General features: G+C 45.0%; 1 protein-coding gene across 2 annotated transcripts in view; it reads right to left on the bottom strand.

The window, feature by feature from the left end:
• Positions 1-23,994, bottom strand: part of LOC146788635 (putative cation-transporting ATPase 13A4) — a 348,080-nt gene that overhangs the window by 265,556 nt on the left and 58,530 nt on the right. For both annotated transcript variants that reach the window (XM_085635825.1, XM_085635826.1), the window contains exon 4: positions 19,534-19,604. In XM_085635825.1, coding sequence (XP_085491951.1) covers positions 19,534-19,604 — 71 coding nt within the window. The remainder of the gene's footprint in view (positions 1-19,533; positions 19,605-23,994) is intronic.

The following is a 23,994-nucleotide window of genomic DNA, read 5'->3' as shown; positions in this document are numbered from 1 at the left end:
ATCGCCATGTAGCGCGTGCTTGTGATTTCCACGCAGTCACGGCGAAAACAATCGGGGTTAGGCAGTGCTAACTTTTTGCCGATAATTTACTCTGGCGATAGTTATCGCACGTTCTTGTGACTATGGCCCTTAGACCTCATGTGATGACGGGAATCAGCGCTTCCATAATAGACGCCCTAACCAACACCTGATCCACCCTGAAGCTCAGTCTGGACATCCACAAGTGCCTCCTCACTCCAAATGCTGCTAATGGTTTTAATGAGTCTCCATCACCTCCCTCAGTGGTCTCCTTTTTGCAGGTCATAAAATGTGCATCAAAATATGAAGGGTGGCAGGCTGGAAGGTTTGCTTTAGCCTATGTCACTGCTCTGACCTGTAAATCTATTCAGCCCAAGTATTTTGGACAAAGTTCTTGATCTGACACTCCCCTTACAATCCAATCCAACCGGATTCTTGCTAAAGAGAGACTAGACACGCAGAGTCCGGCATGCCTAATAACCAGACCATAAATGCAATGTTTCGTTGCATGAGGTACCCTTACTCGATTAGTGTTCCACGTGTCAACACTGAGGTACCTAAAAAGCACTGCGGAACCTTCATTGCAAAGGCACCGCAATGCTCTGGTCTTTAAGTTAGTTAGTCCGGGGTGTACAAAAGTGGGGTGAGGTTAAATCTTTCTAAATTTAGAGAATATTTCATCAGTTTTAGGAGCATAAGACCTGAGCTAGCATTGTGCATGGGTGGAGTGAGCCCACGGGCCTGATTTGATCTTGTCGTATGGGATACTCCTCCACAAATGTGCCGGATACCCCGTTCACCGTCTTACAAGTGCATCATGTCCTATGTCACTTGGAATACGGCGGGCGGGATATCCGGCATGTTTGTGACGGGGTGTCCCAACCACCAAGATCTAAATCGGGTCCCATATCTTGATTTTGGCAAAAGAGCTTGGGATGAAAACCAAACCAGCCAAGTAATGAATCCTAAAGGTGTTGGTTTTTATGTTCATGAGAAGTGTGGACCCGGCAGTTTTTCTTTCTCCCTGATAGAAAGTCACACAACTCACAAACACTGCAGCGAGACATCTCAAGTTGTAGCACATGTACAAATGAACAGCAAAGGCTGTGTGGCTATTGGTCCATTCCACCACCAGTCATGCTGGGGTTCAACCCTTCAGTAACTACATCATACAATATCAAATCTGACTTTGCTAAGTGAGGGTTTTGTACATACATAAATAAATCATGGTTGTGGTAACACTTCAAGTCTCTGATAAGTGCCCTCTTACTCAATCCATGTGTCTGGTCACTTCTTGTGCTTCACTTCACATATACTCTTGCTACTGTTGATCATTCAGAACAAAGGATGTTCTCGAATATATTTTTTATCGTCATTTTTATGGAGGAGAATCATTCTTTTCATATCTAGCTATGCAGCAGCTTATGCTGCTGAGGAAAGTGTAAATATGTGCATTGATTAAGAAAGGTCTTTGATTTTTACTAAAGTCGAAGTCTGTGGTACATGACTGTGTTTACATTTTGTTTGAAAACTGTTAAAAATATACATTTTGGATGGACTCAACATAGGGAAATGATTGCCTTGACTTTTCCTAGGTTTAGAAAGGACCGAAGCAGAAAGAAAATATTTATTTAGGCATGTGTGTGCTACTTCATGCACTATGGTTTTTGCATTATTTCCCAAAACCAGTCCTAAAGAAATGTGGGTTTTGAACCACTCTGTGGGGTCACGGTATTAACTCAGTTGGTCATCTGGCACTTCAGTGCCTGCACTAAATTGCAGGCACATTTATTAGGATTAGCTTTCCCACATTCGTGGAAAAAGGTGATGGAAACATTTGCATCTGGTGATTAGCTGATACTGGTCATGTTTCTAATACAATTCATCACATAACAGATTAAACTAAGGCAGCTGAAGTGCCATGTTATGCCTGGGTGCTTTGGTAATCCCCCCATTACATCCAGACTGTTAGAAATGCGGTCTCTAGTTGGCAGAGGTTTGCACCCTTTAAAAGTAGGGACCATCACTCTAGTCAGGGTAAGCCAGATACACACCCTAAATCAAGCTGTGCTCACCCTCTGGTAGCTTGGCACAGAGCAATCAGGAGTAACTTAAGAGGCAATGTGTAAAGTATTTGCGTCACACTTAAATCACAGTAACTCAAGGAAAACACAATAAAAGACTCTGCACAGTTCTAGTAATATAGAGATTATTTATCCAAGTAGATCAAGACCAAACTGACAAAAATCTAATAAGTAGGAGTCAAGTTCTGATTTTTTTAAGATGACATGGAAAAACCATGCGCTAGAGGTCACCATCTTTCAAAAGAATACTTGAGGTCGTGAGGGACCGCAGTGAAGGGCAGGTTGGCTACAGGACCAGGGGCGTAGTTTCGGGGGGTTGTTTGGGGTTTTACAGCCCCCTAATAAATGTATTATTTAATAAATAGTCTGGTACAGGATCTTTCAGTCGAGAATGATAATGTGTCTGTCGATTTCACCTGGGATTTTTAAATACTCACTCTGACAGACAGACACACACACATGCGCTATCGGCTCTGTTTTGAAGGATTTAACTACCTGTCACAATCTGTACTTCTTTCCTTTTGCATTGGCCCTGCAGCCCCCTCATGCGGTGCTTCTCACATAATGATTAACATGATATGCCAGTGTTAATATCAGAAAACCTGAAGCTCAAACTCCCCCCAGTGTTACTGACCAAGCTACCCCCCCTGTACAGGGCCCAGACAGGTCCCACTGAATAAATGCCTTGGATAGAGCTTTTGTCAACTTCGAGAGCCTACTGCGTCATCGTCGAGTTGTGCAAAGGGGGGCCTGTGTCTTCATCGAGCTCCTTTGAGGTGAATGCAATGTATCATTGTTGAGCCACACAGAGTGTTGTCATTTAGCCGCGCAGGCTGGGGATCTGTCATCGCTGAGCAGTCTCTGTGTTGTAGGGCGATACTGCAGAAATTCCCACGCGGTCGAGGAGAGCGTTGGCTTTTGCAGAAATCAGCTGCAGAAACCACTTCTGAGGCCCCAAGACTGGAGGGGGCACCTCTTGCAAGGCCAGTACTCACAGATGGCAGAGTCCAGCAGCACCAGCAAGATTGCAGGAAGTCTTTTGTGTCCCTACCTTCAGAATACAGGAGGCAAGCCAGCAAGCTCTGAGAGTCACTTTGGTTTCAAGTGAGGTGGGTCCAGTCCTTGTCCTCAGCAGGGCAGAGATCAGCAGGCAGCAGGGCAGCTCAGCACAGCAGAGAAGAAGTTTCTCAGAGTAGTCAGTGATAGCAATGTGGCAATACTTACAGCACAGCAGTCTTTTATCCAGCAGAGTTATTTCCAGTTCCATTAGGGTACTGATTTGTTAGGGTCAGAGCCCCAGTACTTACACCCAAAAGTGCCTTTTGTGTTGGGGTGACTTCAAATGAGTTCTCTGAAGTGCACAAGGACCCCTTTCAACCCAATTCTGTCTGCCAGGCTATCTTTGTGCAAGGACAGGACATAGACTATTCAGATGAGTGAGCCAACTCTCTCCCTCCCTGCCCCAGGAAGGCTATCAGAAGGCAGAGGAATGAAAATGACTTCTCTGTGACATCCAGCCCATCCTGTGTTTGTGGCTGTCTGGAGGGAATGCACAAAGTGTAGCTGTCACCCAGGTCGTATGTGTATTGGAGACAGGCTGCATGCACACAGAGCAAAGGTAAGAACAGAGAAATAGCCACCTTCTAAAACGTGGCATTTATAAAATGGTAATGGCAATTTAACTTTACCACTAAAGAGGATTTATCACCACCATTCCAAAGATATGAAACATGATGTAGCTACTCCTTTCATATCAGCAATTAGAGCTTTAAAGTATTTTAAGGAATTCCCAATGCCAGCCTATGAGAGGAGTATATCTCCTATCTTTTAGTCACACAGCACCCTGCCCATAGGACTACATAGGGCCTATCTTAGGGGTGACCTAGGTGTAATAAAAGGGGAGTTTAAGGCTTGGCAAGTGGTTTTATATACAAGTCGAGGAGGTAGTAAACTGCCCACACAGTCTTGCAATGGCAGGCCTGAGACAGGGTTGAAAGGCTACTTGTGTGGCTGGCGCAACCAGTGTTGCAGGCCGACTAGGAGGATTTTGATTACAGGCCCTGGGTATATGGTCTACCACTTTACAATGGACTTATAAGTTAAACTAAATATGCCAATCAGGATTATACCAATATCACCATGTTTTAGGGGAGGAGCACATGCACTTTAGCACTGGCCTCAACACCACAAAGTCTCGTCTTATGCTATCTTCCCCCAAAAAACAACAGTACTCACTAAAAGGTTTCTCCCCTACCAAAGATGCTGATGGAGAGGGGGCGTCAATTGAGTCAGGTCAGGATTTCTTGGGATCAATATTTCCAGGACCAATGGATATTTTCTCTGGCCACAAATGGATCTCACATTGAATTTGCTTTTCTTCCTCTAGACTCAAGAATAACTCCTTTACCTTGGTCCAGCGACTCACGCAAACACAGGTCATTGCAGGTAGGAATTCACAAGCTGCTCAAAAAGACCTCTCTAACTCCAGAAAGACGAAAGGACTTAAGCTCTATATGTGTGGTGCCCACAGTCAAGGGAACTTTCAGACTAGTGCTGGACCTGAAACATCTAAATGTGTGGATTCCCAATATCTGCGTCAAAATGGATACCTTCCAACATGTTATTGCGATGGTACAGCTATTAGACTGTAACATCTTCAGTATAATTATCATCATGTCACCATTTGGGAGAAACACCAGAAGTATCTCCTGTTTGCCATTTGTGAACAGCACTTCCTGTTCACATAATTGTCGATTAGAGTACAGACTGCACCACAAATATTCACAAAGCTTTGGGCTTTTGTAAAATGGTGAATGCACTCGGAGGGCATCAAAGAATACCCCTGACTGCGTGTTGTAGAGGCTAGTCCACATAGCGTCTTTTCAGATAGAGGTGTAACATAATCAGAAAGACTGCTCCTACTGCTCCAACTGGAGTTTCTAATCAATGTTCAGAAGTCCTATTTTAAAGCAACTCGGATCTCAGAATTTATACGGGCGATCTTCTGGACAGATCAAGGCCGAGTGTTCCTACCATAGACATGGATTCCCGACCTGTCAAGAATTTTGCATCTTTCTAGTGTTATTCAAGGGGATTTTTATTTGGTTTCAGCAGCCAATTCTAGACCTGTTTGTAATAAAGAAAGACAGGGTGGGTCCAATGTTTGTTGCCAGGTTTTATAGTCCTCTGAAATGAGGATAAATACTCGAGTGTCTCCTTGGTCCAAGGTACAGTTATACGCATTCCCTCTTTTTCTGCGGATTCCTAGCATGTTACAGAGAATTCGAAAGCAGAAGGTAGTGATACTGCTGATTCTACCCAACTGGATCTGGAGAGAATGAGTTACCCTGCTGTTAGCATTAGCGTTGGTCCATGTCGTAATCTTAGATGTGGTCCCGAGTCCACAGGCATTCCCCATGCTTTCAAGATTTCAGCCTTCTCTGTTGAAGTTGCCTGTCTGGAAACTGAAAGGTTGAGAAAGGAGCATTTAGCTCTTTAACGGTCCAGTGTTCCTGCAGGATATCACCCAAAAGGAACGGCTACAGAGGGTTGAGGTCCAGGCCTTCCGCATGCCATGGGCTAGGTAGACGTCCTGCATTCTTCGGTATCGCAGACTACTAAAACACTTTTTATTATCGAATACTCCAAGTAATGTATTGGCTCCCCCCTGAGATTTTCTGATTGTGCTAAAGGCATTACAAAAATATCTATTTGAGACCTTGGATGAGATGCCCCTAGATTTACCATTTTACAATGTAAGATTTTTTTAGTGCCCATTAACTCTTTGAGGGTCTTGGTTCTTGAGTGTGCTCAATCTTGAGACTTGCTCTTGTGTTTTTTTGTCCAAGATTCTTCAAGTTTCCACGGAGAGCAGAAGATTGGTCTTCTTGCTACTACTGAAGACACGTGAGTATTGGCCTGCAAGGTGTGGGTGTTTGGTTCAGCTGTGCCAATTTATGCACACAGGGCATGTGAAGCTCTTTTTGAGGTTTTTTTTTGTCCCAATTAGTGAGGATTGAAACCACCCGCAGCGGCTTTGAGCAGATGGGCCCTTTCACTTACTTGTCCTGCTTATGTGTCACCTGCTGCGATCTTTCGCTGTTAGTTCAAGAGTGGTGGCTACGTCTTGGGCATCGACCACAGGTATTCCCTTATTGGATGCAATGGTTCATCTCACCCAGCCTTCACAAACCGTCATGGCACTACAATGGGTAGCACACAGGGTTTAGCGCCAACATTTAATGGCATTTCAAAGGAATCATTACAAGGGGATTGTTTTTATTTCTCCTTTCTTTTCGACTTTGCATGCATACTACAGTGTGCGGCACACATACAATCTTGGAAGTTTTAAAGTGTGTCTACGTATAGTATTTTGTACTATAAGGGTACTCTATGGTAGATTCAGGCACGCACCTAGCACTATGGTGCTAAGGCATGTGCCTGGTGAATGGCAGCTAAAATCAGGGAGGGGAGGAGAGAGCCACATCTCTGTAGATATGGTGCTCTCCTGCACACCTCCCTGTCATGCAATGCAGCGCAGCATTTTTGGCTGCTGTGCTGTGTTCCATGACTGCTTAGAAAAATTGAGCCTTAGCCTTCACAAACCATCATGCCACAGCATGGAACAACTAACCCAATGCTCACAAACCAGCACTGCACTGCAGTGGGTCAACTCACATAGTCTTCACAAAGCATCAAGGCACTGCACTGCTATGGATCTACTCACATAGTCTTCACAAAACATCAAGGCACCGCACTGCAATGGATCTACTCACACAGCCTTCACAAACCATCAAGGCACTGCACTGCAGTGGGTCAGCTCACATAGTCTTCACAAACCATCAAGGCACTGCACTGCAATGGATCTACTCACATAGTCTTCACAAACCATCAAGGCACTGCACTGCAATGGATCTACTCACATAGTCTTCACAAACCATCAAGGCACTGCACTGCAATGGATCTACTCACATAGTCTTCACAAACCATCAAGGCACTGCACAGCAATGGATCTACTCACATAGTCTTCACAAACCATCAAGGCACTGCACTGCAATGGATCTACTCACATAGTCTTCACAAACCATCAAGGCACTGCACTGCAATGGATCTACTCACATAGTCTTCACAAACCATCAAGGCACCGCACAGCAATGGATCTACTCACATAGTCTTCACAAACCATCAAGGCACCGCACTGCAATGGATCTACTCACGTAGTCTTCACAAACCATCCAGGCACCGCACTGCAATGGATCTACTCACACAGCCTTCACAAACCATCAAGGCACTGCAGTGGGTCAGCTCACATAGTCTTCACAAACCATCAAGGCACTGCACTGCAATGGATCTACTCACATAGTCTTCACAAAACATCAAGGCACCGCACTGCAATGGATCTACTCCCATAGTCTTCACAATTAATCAAGGCACCGCACTGCAATGGATCTACTCACACAGCCTTCACAAACCATCAAGGCACTGCACTGCAGTGGTTCAGCTCACATAGTCTTCACAAACCATCAAGGCACTGCACTGCAATGGATCTACTCACATAGTCTTCACAAACCATCAAGTCACTGCACTGCAATGGATCTACTCACATAGTCTTCACAAACCATCAAGGCACTGCACTGCAATGGATCTACTCACATAGTCTTCACAAACCATCAAGGCACTGCACTGCAATGGATCTACTCACATAGTCTTCACAAACCATCAAGGCACTGCACTGCAATGGATCTACTCACATAGCCTTCACAAACCATCAAGGCACTGCACTGCAATGGATCTACTCACATAGTCTTCACAAACCATCAAGGCACCGCACAGCAATGGATCTACTCACATAGTCTTCACAAACCATCAAGGCACCGCACTGCAATGGATCTTCTCACATAGTCTTCACAAACCATCAAGGCACCGCACTGCAATGGATCTACTCACATAGTCTTCACAAACCATCAAGGCACTGCACTGCAATGGATCTACTCAGATAGTCTTCACAAAACATCAAGGCACCGCACTGCAATGGATCTACTCCCATAGTCTTCACAATTAATCAAGGCACTGCACTGCAATGGATCTACTCACATAGCCTTCACAAACCATCAAGGCACTGCACTGCAGTGGGTCAGCTCACATAGTCTTCACAAACCATCAAGGCACTGCACTGCTATGGATCTACTCACATAGTCTTCACAAACCATCAAGTCACTGCACTGCAATGGATCTACTCACATAGTCTTCACAAACCATCAAGGCACTGCACTGCAATGGATCTACTCACATAGTCTTCACAAACCATCAAGGCACTGCACTGCAATGGATCTACTCACATAGTCTTCACAAACCATCAAGGCACTGCACTGCAATGGATCTACTCACATAGTCTTCACAAACCATCAAGGCACTGCACTGCAATGGATCTACTCACATAGTCTTCACAAACCATCAAGGCACCGCACAGCAATGGATCTACTCACATAGTCTTCACAAACCATCAAGGCACCGCACTGCAATGGATCTACTCACATAGTCTTCACAAACCATCAAGGCACTGCACTGCAATGGATCTACTCAGATAGTCTTCACAAAACATCAAGGCACCGCACTGCAATGGATCTACTCCCATAGTCTTCACAATTAATCAAGGCACCGCACTGCAATGGATCACTCACATAGCCTGCACAAACCATCAAGGCACTGCACTGCAGTGGGTCAGCTCACATAGTCTTCACAAACCATCAAGGCACTGCACTGCTATGGATCTACTAACCTAGTCTTCACAAACCATCAAGGCACTGCACTGCAATGGATCTACTCACCTATCCTCACGAACCATCAAGGCACTGCACTGCAATGGATCTACTCACCTATCCTCACAAACCATCAAGGCACTGCACTGCAATGGATCTACTCACATAGTCTTCACAAACCATCAAGGCACTGCACTGCAATGGATCTACTCACATAGTCTTTACAAAGCATCAAGGCACTGCACTGCAATGGATCTATTCACATAGTCTTCGCAAACCATAAAGGCACTGCACTGCAATGGATCTACTCATATAGTCTTCACAAAGCATCAATGCACCGCACTGCAGTGGATCTACTCACATAGTCTTCACAAACCATCAAGGCACTGCACTGCAATGGATCTACTGACATAGTCTTCACAAAGCATCAATGCACTGCACTGCAATGGATCTACTCAAATAGTCTTCACAAACCATTAAGGCACTGCACTGCAGCGGTTCTACTGACATGGTATTCATGCACCATCAAGGCACTGCACTACAGTGGATCTACTCACATAGTCTTCAAAAAGCATCAAGGCACTGCACTGCAGTGGATCTAATCACATAGTCTTCACAAAGCATCAAGGCACAGCACTGCAATGGATCTACTAAAATAGTCTTCACAAACCATCAAGGCACTGCACTGCAATGGTTCTACTGACAAAGTCTTCATTAACCATCAAGGCACTGCACTACAGTGGATTTACTCACATAGTCTTTACAAGCCATCAAGGCACTGCACTGCAGTGGGTCAGCTCACCAAGTCTTCACAAACCATCAAGGCACTGCACTGCAATGGATCTACTCACATACTCTTCACAAACCATCAAGGCACTGCACTGCAGTGGGTCAGCTCACCTAGTCTTCACAAACCATCAAGGCACTGCACTGCAATGGATCTACTCACATACTCTTCGCAAACCATCATGGCACTGCACTACAATGGATCTAATCACATACTCTTCACAAACCATCATGGCAATGCACTGCAATGGATCTACTCACATAGTCTTTACAAAGCATCAAGGCACTGCACTGCAATGCATCTACTCTCATAGTCTTCAAAACCATCAAGGCACTGCACTGCAATGGATCTACTCACATAGTCTTCGCAAACAATAAAGGCACTGCACTGCAATGGATCTACTCATATAGTCTTCACAAAGCATCAAGGCACTGCACTGCAGTGGATCTACTCCCATAGTCTTCACAAACCATCAAGGCACTGCACTGCAATGGATCTACTGACATAGTCTTCACAAAGCATCAATGCACTGCACTGCAATGGATCTACTCAAATAGTCTTCACAAACCATTAAGGCACTGCATTGCAGCGGTTCTACTGACATAGTCTCCATGCACCATCAAGGCACTGCACTACAGTGGATCTACTCACATAGTCTTCACAAAGCATCAAGGCACTGCACTGCAGTGGATCTACTCACACACTCTTCACAAACCATCATGGCACTGCACTGCAATGGATCTACTCACCTATCGTCACAAACCATCAAGGCACTGCACTGCAATGGATCTACTCACATAGTCTTCAAAAACCATCAAGGCACTGCACTGCAATGGATCTACTCACATAGTCTTCACAAACCATCAAGGCACTGCACTGCAATGGATCTACTCACATAGTCTTTACATAGCATCAAGGCACTGCACTGCAATGGATCTACTCACATACTCTTCACAAACCATCAAGGCACTGCACTGCAGTGGGTCAGCTCACCTAGTCTTCACAAACCATCAAGGCACTGCACTGCAATGGATCTACTCACATACTCTTCGCAAACCATCATGGCACTGCACTACAATGGATCTAATCACATACTCTTCACAAACCATCATGGCAATGCACTGCAATGGATCTACTCACATAGTCTTTACAAAGCATCAAGGCACTGCACTGCACTGCAATGCATCTACTCTCATAGTCTTCAAAACCATCAAGGCACTGCACTGCAATGGATCTACTCACATAGTCTTCGCAAACAATAAAGGCACTGCACTGCAATGGATCTACTCATATAGTCTTCACAAAGCATCAAGGCACTGCACTGCAATGGATCTACTCACATAGTCTTCACAAACCATCAAGGCACTGCACTGCAATGGATCTACTCACATAGTCTTCACAAACCATCAAGGCACTGCACAGCAATGGATCTACTCACATAGTCTTCACAAACCATCAAGGCACTGCACTGCAATGGATCTACTCACATAGTCTTCACAAACCATCAAGGCACTGCACTGCAATGGATCTACTCACATAGTCTTCACAAACCATCAAGGCACCGCACAGCAATGGATCTACTCACATAGTCTTCACAAACCATCAAGGCACCGCACTGCAATGGATCTACTCACGTAGTCTTCACAAACCATCCAGGCACCGCACTGCAATGGATCTACTCACACAGCCTTCACAAACCATCAAGGCACTGCAGTGGGTCAGCTCACATAGTCTTCACAAACCATCAAGGCACTGCACTGCAATGGATCTACTCACATAGTCTTCACAAAACATCAAGGCACCGCACTGCAATGGATCTACTCCCATAGTCTTCACAATTAATCAAGGCACCGCACTGCAATGGATCTACTCACACAGCCTTCACAAACCATCAAGGCACTGCACTGCAGTGGTTCAGCTCACATAGTCTTCACAAACCATCAAGGCACTGCACTGCAATGGATCTACTCACATAGTCTTCACAAACCATCAAGTCACTGCACTGCAATGGATCTACTCACATAGTCTTCACAAACCATCAAGGCACTGCACTGCAATGGATCTACTCACATAGTCTTCACAAACCATCAAGGCACTGCACTGCAATGGATCTACTCACATAGTCTTCACAAACCATCAAGGCACTGCACTGCAATGGATCTACTCACATAGCCTTCACAAACCATCAAGGCACTGCACTGCAATGGATCTACTCACATAGTCTTCACAAACCATCAAGGCACCGCACAGCAATGGATCTACTCACATAGTCTTCACAAACCATCAAGGCACCGCACTGCAATGGATCTTCTCACATAGTCTTCACAAACCATCAAGGCACCGCACTGCAATGGATCTACTCACATAGTCTTCACAAACCATCAAGGCACTGCACTGCAATGGATCTACTCAGATAGTCTTCACAAAACATCAAGGCACCGCACTGCAATGGATCTACTCCCATAGTCTTCACAATTAATCAAGGCACTGCACTGCAATGGATCTACTCACATAGCCTTCACAAACCATCAAGGCACTGCACTGCAGTGGGTCAGCTCACATAGTCTTCACAAACCATCAAGGCACTGCACTGCTATGGATCTACTCACATAGTCTTCACAAACCATCAAGTCACTGCACTGCAATGGATCTACTCACATAGTCTTAACAAACCATCAAGGCACTGCACTGCAATGGATCTACTCACATAGTCTTCACAAACCATCAAGGCACTGCACTGCAATGGATCTACTCACATAGTCTTCACAAACCATCAAGGCACTGCACTGCAATGGATCTACTCACATAGTCTTCACAAACCATCAAGGCACTGCACTGCAATGGATCTACTCACATAGTCTTCACAAACCATCAAGGCACCGCACAGCAATGGATCTACTCACATAGTCTTCACAAACCATCAAGGCACCGCACTGCAATGGATCTACTCACATAGTCTTCACAAACCATCAAGGCACTGCACTGCAATGGATCTACTCAGATAGTCTTCACAAAACATCAAGGCCCCGCACTGCAATGGATCTACTCCCATAGTCTTCACAATTAATCAAGGCACCGCACTGCAATGGATCACTCACATAGCCTGCACAAACCATCAAGGCACTGCACTGCAGTGGGTCAGCTCACATAGTCTTCACAAACCATCAAGGCACTGCACTGCTATGGATCTACTAACCTAGTCTTCACAAACCATCAAGGCACTGCACTGCAATGGATCTACTCACCTATCCTCACGAACCATCAAGGCACTGCACTGCAATGGATCTACTCACCTATCCTCACAAACCATCAAGGCACTGCACTGCAATGGATCTACTCACATAGTCTTCACAAACCATCAAGGCACTGCACTGCAATGGATCTACTCACATAGTCTTTACAAAGCATCAAGGCACTGCACTGCAATGGATCTATTCACATAGTCTTCGCAAACCATAAAGGCACTGCACTGCAATGGATCTACTCATATAGTCTTCACAAAGCATCAATGCACCGCACTGCAGTGGATCTACTCACATAGTCTTCACAAACCATCAAGGCACTGCACTGCAATGGATCTACTGACATAGTCTTCACAAAGCATCAATGCACTGCACTGCAATGGATCTACTCAAATAGTCTTCACAAACCATTAAGGCACTGCACTGCAGCGGTTCTACTGACATGGTATTCATGCACCATCAAGGCACTGCACTACAGTGGATCTACTCACATAGTCTTCAAAAAGCATCAAGGCACTGCACTGCAGTGGATCTACTCACATAGTCTTCACAAACCATCAAGGCACTGCACTGCAATGGATCTACTCACATAGTCTTCACAAAGCATCAAGGCACAGCACTGCAATGGATCTACTAAAATAGTCTTCACAAACCATCAAGGCACTGCACTGCAATGGTTCTACTGACAAAGTCTTCATTAACCATCAAGGCACTGCACTACAGTGGATTTACTCACATAGTCTTTACAAGCCATCAAGGCACTGCACTGCAGTGGGTCAGCTCACCAAGTCTTCACAAACCATCAAGGCACTGCACTGCAATGGATCTACTCACATACTCTTCACAAACCATCAAGGCACTGCACTGCAGTGGGTCAGCTCACCTAGTCTTCACAAACCATCAAGGCACTGCACTGCAATGGATCTACTCACATACTCTTCGCAAACCATCATGGCACTGCACTACAATGGATCTAATCACATACTCTTCACAAACCATCATGGCAATGCACTGCAATGGATCTACTCACATAGTCTTTACAAAGCATCAAGGCACTGCACTGCAATGCATCTACTCTCATAGTCTTCAAAACCATCAAGGCACTGCACTGCAATGGATCTACTCACATAGTCTTCGCAAACAATAAAGGCACTGCACTGCAATGGATCTACTCATATAGTCTTCACAAAGCATCAAGGCACTGCACTGCAGTGGATTTACTCCCATAGTCTTCACAAACCATCAAGGCACTGCACTGCAATGGATCTACTGACATAGTCTTCACAAAGCATCAATGCACTGCACTGCAATGGATCTACTCAAATAGTCTTCACAAACCATTAAGGCACTGCATTGCAGCGGTTCTACTGACATAGTCTCCATGCACCATCAAGGCACTGCACTACAGTGGATCTACTCACATAGTCTTCACAAAGCATCAAGGCACTGCACTGCAGTGGATCTACTCACACACTCTTCACAAACCATCATGGCACTGCACTGCAATGGATCTACTCACCTATCGTCACAAACCATCAAGGCACTGCACTGCAATGGATCTACTCACATAGTCTTCAAAAACCATCAAGGCACTGCACTGCAATGGATCTACTCACATAGTCTTCACAAACCATCAAGGCACTGCACTGCAATGGATCTACTCACATAGTCTTTACAAAGCATCAAGGCACTGCACTGCAATGGATCTACTCACATACTCTTCACAAACCATCAAGGCACTGCACTGCAGTGGGTCAGCTCACCTAGTCTTCACAAACCATCAAGGCACTGCACTGCAATGGATCTACTCACATACTCTTCGCAAACCATCATGGCACTGCACTACAATGGATCTAATCACATACTCTTCACAAACCATCATGGCAATGCACTGCAATGGATCTACTCACATAGTCTTTACAAAGCATCAAGGCACTGCACTGCAATGCATCTACTCTCATAGTCTTCAAAACCATCAAGGCACTGCACTGCAATGGATCTACTCACATAGTCTTCGCAAACAATAAAGGCACTGCACTGCAATGGATCTACTCATATAGTCTTCACAAAGCATCAAGGCACTGCACTGCAGTGGATCTACTCCCATAGTCTTCACAAACCATCAAGGCACTGCACTGCAATGGATCTACTGACATAGTCTTCACAAAGCATCAATGCACTGCACTGCAATGGATCTACTCAAATAGTCTTCACAAACCATTAAGGCACTGCATTGCAGCGGTTCTACTGACATAGTCTCCATGCACCATCAAGGCACTGCACTACAGTGGATCTACTCACATAGTCTTCACAAAGCATCAAGGCACTGCACTGCAGTGGATCTACTCACACACTCTTCACAAACCATCATGGCACTGCACTGCAATGGATCTACTCACCTATCGTCACAAACCATCAAGGCACTGCACTGCAATGGATCTACTCACATAGTCTTCAAAAACCATCAAGGCACTGCACTGCAATGGATCTACTCACATAGTCTTCACAAACCATCAAGGCACTGCACTGCAATGGATCTACTCACATAGTCTTTACAAAGCATCAAGGCACTGCACTGCAATGGATCTACTCTCATAGTCTTCAAAACCATCAAGGCACTGCACTGCAATGGATCTACTCACATAGTCTTTGCAAACCATAAAGGCACTGCACTGCAATGGATCTACTCATATAGTCTTCACAAAGCATCAAGGCACTGCACTGCAGTGGATCTACTCCCATAGTCTTCACAAACCATCAAGGCACTGCACTGCAATGGATCTACTGACATAGTCTTCACAAAGCATTAATGCACTGCACTGCAATGGATCTACTCAAATAGTCTTCACAAACCATTAAGGCGCTGCACTGCAGCGGTTCTACTGACATAGTCTTCATGCACCATCAAGGCACTGCACTACAGTGGATCTACTCACATAGTCTTCACAAAGCATCAAGGCACTGCACTGCAGTGAATCTACTCACATAGTCTTCACAAACCATCAAGGCACTGCAATGGATCTACTCACATAGTCTTCACAAAGCATCAAGGCACATCACTGCAATGGATCTACTAAAATAGTCTTCACAAACCATCAAGGCACTGCACTGCAATGGTTCTACTGACATAGTCTTCATAAACCATCAAGGCACTGCACTACAGTGGATTTACTCACATAGTCTTTACAAGCCATCAAGGCACTGCACTGCAGTGGGTCAGCTCACCAAGTCTTCACAAACCATCAAGGCACTGCACTGCAATGGATCTACTCACATACTCTTCACAAACCATCAAGGCACTGCACTGCAGTGGGTCAGCTCACCAAGTCTTCACAAACCATCAAGGCACTGCACTGCAATGGATCTACTCACATACTCTTCACAAACCATCATGGCACTGCACTGCAATGGATCTACTCACATACTCTTCACAAACTATCATGGCACTGCACTGCAATGGATCTACTCACCTATCCTCACAAACCATCAAGGCACTGCACTGCAATGGATCTACTCACATAGTCTTCACAAACCATCAAGGCACTGCACTGCAATGGATCTACTCAAATAGTCTTCACAAACCATTAAGGCACTGCACTGCAGCGGTTCTACTGACATAGTCTTCATGCACCATCAAGGCACTGCACTACAGTGGATCTACTCACATAGTCTTCACAAAGCATCAAGGCACTGCACTGCAGTGGATCTACTCACATAGTCTTCACAAACCATCAAGGCACTGCACTGCAATGGATCTACTCACATACTCTTCACAAACCATCATGGCACTGCACTGCAATGGATCTACTCACATACTCTTCACAAACCATCATGGCACTGCACTGCAATGGATCTACTCACCTATCCTCACAAACCATCAAGGCACTGCACTGCAATGGATCTACTCACATAGTCTTCACAAACCATCAAGGCACTGCACTGCAATGGATCTACTCAAATAGTCTTCACAAACCATTAAGGCACTGCACTGCAGCGGTTCTACTGACATAGTCTTCATGCACCATCAAGGCACTGCACTACAGTGGATCTACTCACATAGTCTTCACAAAGCATCAAGGCACTGCACTGCAGTGGATCTACTCACATAGTCTTCACAAACCATCAAGGCACTGCACTGCAATGGATCTACTCACATAGTCTTCGCAAACCATAAAGGCACTGCACTGCAATGGATCTACTCATATAGTCTTCACAAAGCATCAAGGCACTGCACTGCAGTGGATCTACTCCCATAGTCTTCACAAACCATCAAGGCACTGCACTGCAATGGATCTACTGACATAGTCTTCACAAAGCATAAATGCACTGCACTGCAATGGATCTACTCAAATAGTCTTCACAAACCATTAAGGCACTGCATTGCAGCGGTTCTACTGACATAGTCTCCATGCACCATCAAGGCACTGCACTACAGTGGATCTACTCACATAGTCTTCACAAAGCATCAAGGCACTGCACTGCAGTGGATCTACTCACACACTCTTCACAAACCATAATGGCACTGCACTGCAATGGATCTACTCACCTATCCTCACAAACCATCAAGGCACTGCACTGCAATGGATCTACTCACATAGTCTTCAAAAACCATCAAGGCACTGCACTGCAATGGATCTACTCACATAGTCTTCACAAACCATCAAGGCACTGCACTGCAATGGATCTACTCACATAGTCTTTACAAAGCATCAAGGCACTGCACTGCAATGGATCTACTCTCATAGTCTTCAAAACCATCAAGGCACTGCACTGCAATGGATCTACTCACATAGTCTTCGCAAACCATAAAGGCACTGCACTGCAATGGATCTACTCATATAGTCTTCACAAAGCATCAAGGCACTGCACTGCAGTGGATCTACTCCCATAGTCTTCACAAACCATCAAGGCACTGCACTGCAATGGATCTACTGACATAGTCTTCACAAAGCATTAATGCACTGCACTGCAATGGATCTACTCAAATAGTCTTCACAAACCATTAAGGCGCTGCACTGCAGCGGTTCTACTGACATAGTCTTCATGCACCATCAAGGCACTGCACTACAGTGGATCTACTCACATAGTCTTCACAAAGCATCAAGGCACTGCACTGCAGTGAATCTACTCACATAGTCTTCACAAACCATCAAGGCACTGCAATGAATCTACTCACATAGTCTTCACAAAGCATCAAGGCACAGCACTGCAATGGATCTACTAAAATAGTCTTCACAAACCATCAAGGCACTGCACTGCAATGGTTCTACTGACATAGTCTTCATAAACCATCAAGGCACTGCACTACAGTGGATTTACTCACATAGTCTTTACAAGCCATCAAGGCACTGCACTGCAGTGGGTCAGCTCACCAAGTCTTCACAAACCATCAAGGCACTGCACTGCAATGGATCTACTCACATACTCTTCACAAACCATCAAGGCACTGCACTGCAGTGGGTCAGCTCACCAAGTATTCACAAACCATCAAGGCACTGCACTGCAATGGATCTACTCACATACTCTTCACAAACCATCATGGCACTGCACTGCAATGGATCTACTCACATACTCTTCACAAACCATCATGGCACTGCACTGCAATGGATCTACTCACCTATCCTCACAAACCATCAAGGCACTGCACTGCAATGGATCTACTCACATAGTCTTCACAAACCATCAAGGCACTGCACTGCAATGGATCTACTCAAATAGTCTTCACAAACCATTAAGGCACTGCACTGCAGCGGTTCTACTGACATAGTCTTCATGCACCATCAAGGCACTGCACTACAGTGGATCTACTCACATAGTCTTCACAAAGCATCAAGGCACTGCACTGCAGTGGATCTACTCACATAGTCTTCACAAACCATCAAGGCACTGCACTGCAATGGATCTACTCACATAGTCTTCACAAAGCATCAAGGCACAGCACTGCAATGGATCTACTAAAATAGTCTTCACAAACCATCAAGGCACTGCACTGCAATGGTTCTACTGACATAGTCTTCATAAACCATCAAGGCACTGCACTACAGTGGATTTACTCACATAGTCTTTACAAGCCATCAAGGCACTGCACTGCAGTGGATCAGCTCACCAAGTCTTCACAAACCATCAAGGCACTGCACTGCAATGGATCTACTCACATACTCTTCACAAACCATCAAGGCACTGCACTGCAGTGGGTCAGCTCACCTAGTCTTCACAAACCATCAAGGCACTGCACTGCAATGGATCTACTCACATACTCTTCACAAACCATCAAGGCACTGCACTGCAATGGATCTACTCACCTATCCTCACAAACCATCAAGGCACTGCACTGCAATGGATCTACTCACATAGTCTTCAAAAACCATCAAGGCACTGCACTGCAATTGATCAACTCACATAGTCTTCACAAACCATCAAGGCACTCCACTTCAATGGATCTACTCACATGGTCTTTACAAACCATCAAGGCACTGCACTGCAATGGATCTGCTTACATAGTCTTCACAAACCATCAAGTCACTGCACTGCAATGAATCTACTCACATAGTCTTCACAAACCATCAAGGCACTGCACAGCAATGGATCTACTCACATAGTCTTCACAAACCATCAAGGCACTGCACTGCAATGGATCAACTTACCCAGCCTTCACAAACTTCTTCTCACAGTTGATCCAAACAAAAGTGATTTTTTGCACCCGAATTAGTTTTACCTATAAAAAATAAAGAGACAAGCGTAGCATTAGTTATTGCAAAATAAAATAATCTTAGATGCTACACAAATGTATGGAAATATAAGGATAGATACCATAATAAAAATGATTCTTGTTTATTAATATAAAAAGAATCTGAATTGCTTGTCTTAATTGCTTACTCCATTTTCAAGGTTTTTACTTTTATAGTTTACATCAACATTCAAACACTCTGTAGTAAGCCTGGGGCTCATGTGTTTGCATCGCAGATGTCATGTGTGCGTAGCCATGGTTACCAGATGCTACTCTTGTCTCAGGGGTCATGAAGGTAGTGGCAGAAAGGGAATATAAACAATGACCATGGAGCCCTGTTTACCTTTGAACCTTCCACCACTGAGTATCCCTTCCGCTCTCAGAAACAAAAAGGATGCTATTGAGGTTGGATCCGGGGTGGATCCTTTGATGTAATCAGCAGTCAAATGGGGATTGCCTCTTGGTTCTTGGTGAATGGACATGTTGTTTTTTTCACGCTCTTTATCAGCAGAACATCAATGGAGTAAAACCAAACATAAAGAACATTTCTGTTAAAGCCCTTGACCGACTAATCCGGAAACAAAGAATGAATGTGATCATTTGTGTATTTGAGCATCTCATGTTGTGCCGCAGTTTCCTACTTCCTGCTGCCTCTACTCAGTACACACAATGCCATTTAAATGTTGTATTGTACTTCAGTTTGAGTTATATAGCGCTTACAACCCCTGGTAAGGCATGAAAGCTCTTTATGGCAGCACGCTACTCCGGAGCCAGGGTTAGTGGTCACTCCGGTGTTGATAGATTGTGGCGTTACTCCTGTGAGTTCACGCCAGCATCCACGCATTAACTCCAGTTTCTTTTGTGGTAGATTAGATTGATAGGAGCTTGGTGCAGAGACATTTTAATGCATGGGCAAAGTGAGCTCTGGCCCAGGGCCCCAGCCTTTCAGGGGGCCCCCTGACAGAGTCAGCTCCATTCTCCAGAGTTTTGCCCTAATGACCTTGATTATTTCTTAAACAGATTGTTTTAAATACAGTTTTCCTTTAATTTATTTTTTATGTGCCTGATGTGTGAGAGTCTAGTACAGCCATTTTGCAGAGAAATGTTGTGTTTGTTTCATGCAATATACATTTAAAAAGTTTCTTTTAGATCAAAACAAGGCCTAACATAAGAAATGGGAGGACGTCACAGAGATTATTTGCAGTAATATTGGTGAGCTGCTGCTGTGTTACGATATTGAAAACACACATCACTGTCCCTGAGTATTAGATGTAAACACATTTAGGGCCTTATTTATGAGAAGTGACGCATCGCTGTGTGAAAACGGATGCGTCACTTCTTAGTGCGCCCTCCTTGCGACATGATGGATGCATCATATTTACTGTATGACGCATCATGTCGCAAGGAGTTACAGATACATCAGTATTTCTGACGTATCTGTAGGCGCAAAAGTGATGCATTGCTGGGGTGTGTTTGAAAATAGACGCAACTCCAGCAATGTGTCCTTTCACATGGGACAAGCCCCATGTGAAACGGCCTGCATCAGTCTTACGCCTGCTGTGAGGCAGGTGTAAGATATTGACGCAATGGCGTCCTAGAAGTGGTGCACTGAGTTCTCATAGATTTTAATGCGCCACTTCTACGAGGCTTTTTGCGGGAGAACACACACCTTGCATACATTATACCTGGAACAGGTATAATGTGGTGCAGGGGTTTACAAAGTGACGCATCTGCCTAGGTTCGTCACTTTGTAAATAGGACGCAACATGGCACATTTTTTACGCTGCCAGTGCGTCACAAAAACGGATGCACCTGCGGCATAAAAGTGAAGCAAGTCCTCGTAAATAGAGCCCTTAGAATTTGGACGAGGGTCCCTTTGCACTGTCAGGGACCTAATGAAATGAAATAGTGTATTTAATAAAATGCGCAGCTACTCAGATTCGAGTGTCCTGGTGCATGACAGAAGGAGGAAAACATGCGTAAAAGACCCATCAGTTATTAAAAAGTCAGGTTTTTAAATCTTCCTGAAAGAGAGTAGGTCTGTGTTTAGTCTCAGAGACTCAGGGAGTCTATTCCACAATTTTGCACCTAGAAAGCAGAGGGATCTGTCTCTAGTGTGGGCACGGCATATTTTAGACATGATGGCCAGGTTGGCAATGGAAGATCTTAGGGGTCTAGATGTTGTGTTGGGATTAACTCGCTTATTTAGGTAGCCGGCTCCTAAGCTTTGGAAAGCTTTAAAGAAGATGGTCCTCGCTTTGAAGTCGATCTGTTCTTTTATGCGGAGCCAGTGTAGAGACTTAAGAATAGGGGTCATACTAGATCTAGGTGTAGGTCTCAGGAAGGCTCTGGCCACCGCGTTTTGTACCACTTGTAGGTGCTGGATAAGAGATTTGGGAAGACCGAGGTACAAGCTGTTGAAATAGTCAAGCTTTGATTTCACCAGAGCCTGCACCATCATCTTTCTACTCTCAAGCGGTACCAGTGGCAGGATTTGTTTTTGCATCTGGAGTATGCCCAAGCAAGTGCCAGTTCGATTTTGGATTTGAAAGCGCATGGAGAGTGTCTTGTCTATGAGAATTCCTACGTTTTTGACTTTCTCCTTTTCCGCTGGCGGGGGCGGCAGATCTTTTGGCCACCAAGAGCTCCAGTTCAGTTTTGTCAGGATTGCACTTCAGCTGATTGATCTTAAGCCAGTTAAAAACCTTTGTGAGGCAAGACCTAATCATTGCCCCGTCAAACTCGGTTCCTTTTTCACATGTAAAAATCAGCTGAGTGTCATCAGCGTAGGAAACTATTTTGGCGCCCTCTTCCTCTACTAGAAATGCAAGGGGGATAGATATATATTAAAAAGGGTAGGACTGAGAATGGAGCCCCGAGGGACACCTACATTCATGGCCAGAACCGAGGATGAGAAAGGGGGGAGCCAGATGTCCTGAGATGTATTTGCCAAGAAGGATGACATCCATGTTAAGACGGTCCCCCCAGGCCAATGTTAGCAAGTCTCTCCAGGAGCCTCTCATCTGGGACCGTATCGAAGGCCGCCGACAGATCGAGCAGTATCAGAACAGCCTTGCCTCCCTGGTCCAGCTTACCCTTGAGAAATTCAGTCACTTCCAGCAGAGCGGACTCCGTACTGTAGTTAGCCCTAAAACTGGATTGGGACTCATGAAGGAGCTCCCCATGTTCAATGTGTTTTTGAGGGCCTTGTTTACATGCTTCTCTAATACTTTGGAGAGGGTCGGAAGAAGGGAGATTGGCCTGTAGTTGGCAGGGCCCGTCGGTTTGCCGTTAGCCTTTTTTATCAGTGGAAGAATCTTAGCATCCTTCCATAATTTCGGCATGTAGCCTGAGGAGAGGGAAGCATTAAAGATCTGGTCAACCGTGGGGTTTATGGTGGGAGCTAATAGGTTCACGATATTCACTGGACATGGGTCGGTAGGAGAGCCAGACTTAATGCTTTGGAGAAGGGTCAGTGACTCTTCAAGCTGAAACTCAGGGCACGCTAGTAAAGATGGTGGATGCAAGAGGTGAAATTTGCTATTGGAACTAAGGTAGAAGGTCAGTTCTTTCTCTGAGATGTTAGTGAAGGCTTGTTGGATCACGGAGATCTTTTTGTGGAAGAATTGATCTATTTGCTTAGACCATTCTTGCGTGCATGGCCCTTCCTTTGTGCCGACTATCGGGGAGGTAAAGGATTTAACTATGCTAAAGGTTTCCTTACTCCTATTTTGGGCATTTTCTATCTTGGTTTGAAAGAAGTTTTTCTTGGCTGCCTTCACGAGAATGTAATGAGCTTTTAAGGTGTCTTTATACACCTTCCTGTCCTCAGGTAGATAGGATTTACGCCATTTCCCTTCCATTTTTCTGCAATTTCTTGTGCTAGATCTGAGGGGATAGTTAAACCATGGAGCTGGTGGGCCGACCTCTTTGAGGAGCGCGAAACCACCAGTACCACTGCACCAATGTTGGTTCTGAGCCATGAATCTATTGAGAGGGCGTCCGAGTCAGGGAAGCCAGACAGATCCAGTGAGTAACGACCGAGGGCATCTGCTAACATCGGGATGGATATTTTGTGGAACGTCCTGTAATTAGGGACCCTCTGCCCTGCGTTAGCCCGAGTGGCTGTGGCAGAGTTGGGAATGACAAATTTAAATAGGAGGTGGTCAGACCAGGTAATGGACAGAAGTAGGCTTACTGATATGTCAAAGTTGTGAAAGATTTGGTCTAGGGTATGACCCTTCTCATGGGTGGTCAAATAAATAGATAGAAACATGTTGCAGGTCTGCAGCGCCTCCAACAAGGAAATTGTATGAGGGTCTTTTCCATTGTCCATATGTATATTGAAATCTCCCAGAATAAGGCAGTTGTATTTTAA

The sequence above is a fragment of the Triturus cristatus genome, chromosome 11 (genome assembly GCF_964204655.1).
Source record: "Triturus cristatus chromosome 11, aTriCri1.1, whole genome shotgun sequence".
Lineage (NCBI taxonomy): Eukaryota > Metazoa > Chordata > Amphibia > Caudata > Salamandridae > Triturus > Triturus cristatus.
Note: the sequence above shows the minus strand (reverse complement) of the source record. Positions and strands in the feature narration are given on the sequence as shown.